At 33.6% G+C, this 6746-nt stretch overlaps 1 protein-coding gene across 1 annotated transcript; it reads right to left on the bottom strand.

Moving 5' to 3' along the window:
• Positions 1-1665: 1665 nt before the first annotated feature.
• On the bottom strand, positions 1666-4898 carry LOC120171561 (exosome complex component RRP42-like). Its single transcript, XM_039179243.1, has 8 exons — positions 4795-4898; positions 3651-3780; positions 3499-3555; positions 3311-3403; positions 2766-2844; positions 2536-2660; positions 1937-2080; positions 1666-1842 (listed from the first exon to the last, which is right to left on the bottom strand). Exons 2-8 carry the CDS (start codon positions 3774-3776, stop codon positions 1666-1668), a joined length of 801 nt encoding a protein of 266 aa, XP_039035174.1. The 5' UTR covers positions 3777-3780; positions 4795-4898.
• Positions 4899-6746: the final 1848 nt, after the last annotated feature.

Below are 6746 nucleotides of genomic sequence, written 5' to 3'. Positions count from 1 at the left end.
TTAGACACGTAATATTAATTGTTAGAGTTTGATTGACTATCTAACCGATATGAGACAAAAAATCCCAACCAAAGTGAAAACTTGAAAGGGGGAAGGTGAAGAATTGAAGCTACTGGTGGAGGATTGGCAGGTGTTGGAAGGCACTAGGAAATTTCATGGAATACTTGAATAAACTATGTTCTAGAAACTGGGAAAATCAAAATATCCCATTTGTGAAGTTTTTCTTAATCGTGTAAGATGATTATAAGATAGTATTTATTTAATTTTTTTTAATTTATTGACAATCCACATGCGTTTTGCAACTCAAAACTTTTAAAAAATTAATATTTTCTTTTATCTCCGAGTCTATTGGTGGTTTCACAATTTGAAAAGTTGAAACAACAGTGAGAGCAATATTAAACTAAGAGATAAAAGTTGGGCACGGAGCATAATATGACAAAATCAGGAATTAATTTCACATGTTCATTGTTTACTATATATTATTAGTGGAAGGAAGGAAATTATAAATTAAAGCAGGAAAATTGCTTCTGCTGCTGATGGTGTGATAAGTACATGGCAAACCGTGATTGCAGGTTGCATGTTGCATCATCGCGATCATCGCTTTCAAATTAGTGGAGCCAATGCTCAATTGCAAATAATAAGCTTCATCTTGTATTAAGTATTCAAACAGTAAAGATTATTTAAGAGATTCAACGTTTTATTTTATTAAATCAATTAATAATTAATTATTATATTATAGTTCGCTAAAAAGATGTATTATAGGTGTCCAATGCTAATTAAGCCCCAGTTTAGTGGGAAGCTGAATATCCATTCAAGCTAATTAAAAATCTAAATTAAGTGGTATCCCCTCAACTAATGAACGTCTTAAAATTCGAAAATTAAGGAGAACAAAACAAACCAATAACTTAATTACGTGATAACTTGAATTTGTGGGGAAGTCAACTCTTTATAGCCATCTAAAATTCAAAGAAACATGACAATTTATAGTGCATCAAAGACTTTACAATGGCAGATCATGTACTTAAAGCATTCAATATTATAAAAATAAATAATATAACATATAAATGAAGTAAAACTTGAAGAAGAAGAAGAAAATATAATTAAGAATCATTAACCTGGCTTGCTCGTAAGTTGTTAATCCAGAAATACAATAATTTAATACCACTTATCACCACTTCTAATTTCTAATAAGTCCACATTTTGATGTTTTACATCCATGTAGGATTTAGAATCTAACACTATAAAATATATTTTCTTCTAAAAATATATTATCTAAGGATTATACTTTTGTACGTGCATGATGCATGCAGTGTAAGAGAATTGGCACGTAAACTATACACGTGAAAAACGATCATGGGAGAAGTTTTTTAAATATAGGATGTGTCTAGATTGTCCAAATTGTTCATTGTTGCCAGAATCTCAACCGCAAATAGAATTAAACTCGTTAATTAGTAATTTTAATTTACTTGATGTGTGTTTTGTACCCTTGCATGATTAGTAATATTACACAACAGATTTCAAAAGTATACATCTCCCCATTTACAAAGGAAAAAAGTCTTGCCCATATTTTCATTCATAACAAAGGTTTTGATAACAAAGTCATCATTCCTCTTCGCTAGCCTCAGCAGCAGCAATCTCAGAATCCAATTTGTTTATTAGCTGTGCTCACTTAACATGTTTTGCTACAGATATCATGTCAAGAATGATACTCAGATCTAGGCCCGCACCGCCCCGTTTCGTAAGCCCACAAACATGCCCTTTCCTGTTAACAGAAACTGAGACAGCTGAGGTCATTTGTGATTCCTCTTCTGATGTAGCATCAACAATATATTGCTTCCCCACCTAATCAAAAAGTGGAATGCAAGGAAAATTAAGATCAGACAGGAAAACTTTTAGACAATTGACAAAAATGATACCGGCTGACAAACTGCTTTACCTTTGTTAGTGTAACTATGACGGGAATTCCGGATGTGTCAAACTGTAGGAACTCTTCATCACTAATGTTGACTTCGGGTTGTTCATCACCTGTCATCTCGGCTGCAACATCGACCTTCGGGATGCCAGTATTGCTTAAAGCAGCCTTTCCAAAAACCAAATTCAAGTGGTTAACTTTTTTCTAGTTTGAAAACCAGCACAATCACCATATGCATCAAAGTAAACTAACGAAAAGTCATTTTACAAAGGTGAAATACAAAATGTGACAGACAGAAAAGAACTTTGTTTAATTTTGGGACAAAAGCTATTTGAGAACACTGCTCATGGAAATTTACATGAAACTGTCAATTGATGCAAAAATGGACAACTCAGCATGCCAGATAGGATACAGGTAATCAAAATGTTGAAATAAAAGTCAGGCAAATTTTCACGGTATTTGACGAAACTAGAGAAGACAGATTCGAGCATGAATGATTCAGAACTCATTCCGTGTAATTATAACATTGAAAATTGCTTTTCAATACTTGCCATTAATTTGAAATTTAAACCCGAGTCAAAACCAAATCAAGAGAGAAAAATATAATTCCGAATAGGCATTACCTTAATGGCAGCAGCAAGGGCATCTAGCAAATTCCCATCTGAACTAATAACAAGACCATCAACATAGAGATCCCAACACACTTTTCCTTCCACAACTACCAGAGATGTAGGATCAATTCCAGCTCCTGGAATATATGGATTAAGATAATTACATACTCAAACTAAAGAAAAGTGACAAAATATAAAATAACAACGTAGTGCAGAGAATAGTCATTTGTAAGAATGTCTACCTGCTCCACTTTTACCACCCAAGATGCACCGTTCCAGAGCAACTGAGAGCTCTGTTGACAATTCCTCACCCCCTCTACCCTGTGAAAAATGAAATACAAGAATTTTAACGCATAAAAAAAAGTGACTAATGAATTATGAATAACATAAAAGAGGATTAAAGATGGACAAACATTTCTAACTCATCTTACATGGTAGAATGTATAAAAATGCAAAAGGAAGAACATAAAGACTAGGACAGCGGTAGTCCTTCCACATTACAGATACCCTTTTTCTTTTAAGCAAGAAGAGATAATAGCATTAAACATGCAACCACTACAAAGGGATGGCAACTAGCCATTTACAAACTCTTCATAAAGATCATGTAAACAAAATTGCAATATCGTAATATTACCTTCATCAACATTAACAAGGAAATTCTTTTTTATTATTCTTTACAAAAAATATTAACAAGGAAATCAAATGAAGAACAAAAATATTCATGTGAACTCAACCAATTCAATCAACAAAAAGAAAGAAAAGATTTCACTGGTAAAGCAAAAACCACCTCGAACATTGGTGCTGCAGTTGGACTACAATCAACAAATATAGCAATCTTTCCTTTGTCAGGTTGCAATGCATTTGGTTTTCCAAGTTCAGCCTGCGAAAGTGTACAATAGTAAAATCATATTACCTTATATCTAAGACGAGAAGAAAACAAAAAACAATAAATTTTGGCATATAATGAAGTAATACCTTGACACTAGCAATAACATCAGTTGCACCAAGCCTAACTCTTGCGGAACCATGTGCCTGTCACAATACCTTTCAATGAAAATTCAAATTAAAAAAGAAAGGTAAACAGGTATATTGTTGTCGGTGTTGAAAACTGTGAGAAGGTTCCAGACCTGTGGAATAATTCCAGTTTCAACATATATGGGTCGGTAGGTTAACCTTTTTCTACAATCTAAACGAAGGTCTTGGGAAATTCCACCTTGTATGAAATGTTTTTCTCCAACAGAAAGTCCCACCATTTCTGTAAATCCATAGAAAAAATGAGGAATTTAAAGCTAATCAAATTGATATTTTTGGTGAAAGGACAAGCCAAAAGGAATGCTGGTGTAATCAAGCCAAGCCCGAAAAGTGACAAGCTCGAGCTTGATTCAGGACTTGGTGTTTGATACTCAGCATGAGCTCTCGATTGGGCATCATTTTTAAGCTCAAGCTTGAGCTCTATAAGCTTGTTTACCTATTCTAGTACCCAAGCACAAACTTAAGCTCAATTAAGCTTGTTTAATTCAAGCTCGAGCTTCAGATTGAATTTACTATTGCATATAAAATTTTTATATCAGTTAAAGTTAATAAATTATTGATTTTTTAACATGAAACGATGATAAAAATAAACTATATAAAAGAATCAATACCAAATCTAAATATAAGAAAAGTTCTCATCAAAATAGCAAATACAACATTAGTCCATAAAATCATTTCAAATTACTAACTTAAAATTAAAATCATAAGTATATAGGATTTAGTACACACAAAAATATCACATGCTATTCAATACTTCAAGAATGAACATCCACTCAGCATTTTCTCCATCAAGCATACAAAAAAGATATAACAATTAAAATAACCTTATGCACCTTGGGATTTCATTCTTCAGTTAACCTTATATTTCTACTAATCAATCAACATAAATGCTTATATTTGTTGGGTCCCGAAAGGGTTTAAAAAATAATTATCATATAAATTTATAAAAATTATTATTTTAATAAACTAATCACATTTATGTCTATCGTAATACATTTGCAACCTAATTAATAGGTCAACTAAGTCAAAATCACCTAAAAAATAATACATCCACTGGTTCTCTGCTTACAGTCTGTGGAACGTAATTGACAGAACTCCACGTTTTCAAGACAAACCACTCATTAGGTATTAATTTTCAAACTAAACATCTTTCTAACAATCGAAGGTTAAAAAGTTCATATTTTTATAAAACAAACTAAAAATAAATAAATTTGAACAATGTCATTAGATTAGGTTCATTTAGGCGTACAAGAGAAGCCCGCTCGGCTTCTAAACAGAGCAAGTGTTTTAGGGGAATGGGTTTACTGGATTCTTTCTCTAACGAAACTGGAACAAGAGAAGAAAAAGTATTTACTGTTCTATGAAAATGATTTTATGATTTTCATGTTCATGATCTTAAAAAGAAAAGGGTACCAACAAGCTTTTGAGTCTACCCACAAAAAAACATGTATAAGTGTTTATTTGTATTACAAATATTAAATTTTTTAAATGTAATTAACAAAAAATAAATTGAGTATAAATGGGATTGAATATATCTAATATCTATAAAAATAATATTAATTTTTAAGATTATACACACGTAGTTAAGTGAAACGAATGCAAGTCATGAAACGGACTATGTGAACTGTGGAATTGTAGTGAATTTAATGATAATTGCGTCTGTAAGGTTTAAGTATATTGTAAATAATTAAAAAAAAATCTGAACAATACTATCTTATAATTATTTAAAATTATTTATATAAATCAAGGCAAAAAGGCACTTGAGGTTGTTGTACTTAAAAAAACAATATTTCCCTCGTATTATTTCTTCATCTAATATGACCATTGAACTCAGTGTTTTGAAATCGGACTGGACCGGCCGGTTCAATCAGGAACCGCTGCTTGGTCCGGTCCATTCTATATCGGTTGAACCGGTTCTAGTGAACCGCAAGAAACCGTTCGAACCGGCCGTGAACCGCTCGAACCGGACCGTGAACCGGTTCAACCTAATTTTTTTTATTTTTTATTAAATGTTTTTGGTATTTTTATTTAATTTTTTAAATAATTATGACGTCGTCCGGTTCGACCGGTTGAACCAGTGAACCGGTAGCACGGCCGGTTCGTTGACCGGGTCGGTTCTGAAAACCATGCTTGAACTTAAAAAATCCAATTTGGCTATTTGACCAATGTTTTTCGTCATTGACCAACGGCGTCGTTAATTTCTACTAACATGGCACGTTGAGCAATCAAAATCCCTCCGTTTAATGCTGACTCGACGTTGATTGGGTTTATATTAAACTGAGTTGGAAATTAATTACTTAAAAGAAGAAGACAAAAGACAACCAACGGTGAAGATGAGGCTTTCAAACAGCCCAACCGTCGAGCACTCTACCTTTGTCGTCAACAATTGCTCTCGTCCACTTCAACAACTGGTGATGGAAGCCATGACCACTTGCAAGTAAATGACAATAACACAACAACTCAAACAAGCAACTCAAGCTAAAATGAAAAGGAAAACGAGATGGAGACGCTGATGATAAGGAGTCTCGGTTCGCTCCATTCCCGGTGATAATTGGTAAACTCCAACAATAAAGATGTTATTCACGACGATGCGAGCAACATATTGTGGAGGTGAGTTCATCCAACAGTGGACGATGAAGATTAGGGAGATGGAACCTACGACGGTCGAAGAGTCTTTTTTGTAGTTTGCGATGATCAGGGCGGTATTCGAGAAAACGAATGATCGATTTTGGGCACCAAAAAGGTTCTACCTTTCCCCTTTATTCGTGATGGCCAGTGGCAGTGGCACGACGACGATCACCAGTCATTGGTTTCCAATGTAAAAGCTTTTCCCCCCTTTTTTTAGTCAGTTTCCAACTCAGATTAATATAAACTCAGTCAACGTCGAGTTAGCATTAAACAGAGGGAGGTGGACTGCTTGATGTGTTGCGTTAGCAGGAGTTAATGATGACATTGGTCAACAACAGAAAATATTGATCAAATGGTCAAATTAGATTTTTTTTTTGAATTGAATAGCTACATTAGATAAAACATAATACGAGAGGCATATTTATTTTTTAAATGCAGGGAGTTCAAGTGTTTTTTTTTAAACGATGGTCCTCGCCCCCGTGTTATTGTCTCCCTAAACATAGTTAGCCATTGCATTAAATTTTATAGCTACTTATTTTTTTTAATTTTTAACCATCCCCTTG

Source organism: Hibiscus syriacus, unplaced genomic scaffold (genome assembly GCF_006381635.1).
Source record: "Hibiscus syriacus cultivar Baekdansim isolate YM2019G1 unplaced genomic scaffold, ASM638163v2 tig00003041_pilon, whole genome shotgun sequence".
Classification (NCBI taxonomy): Eukaryota; Viridiplantae; Streptophyta; class Magnoliopsida; order Malvales; family Malvaceae; genus Hibiscus; species Hibiscus syriacus.
Note: the sequence above shows the minus strand (reverse complement) of the source record. Positions and strands in the feature narration are given on the sequence as shown.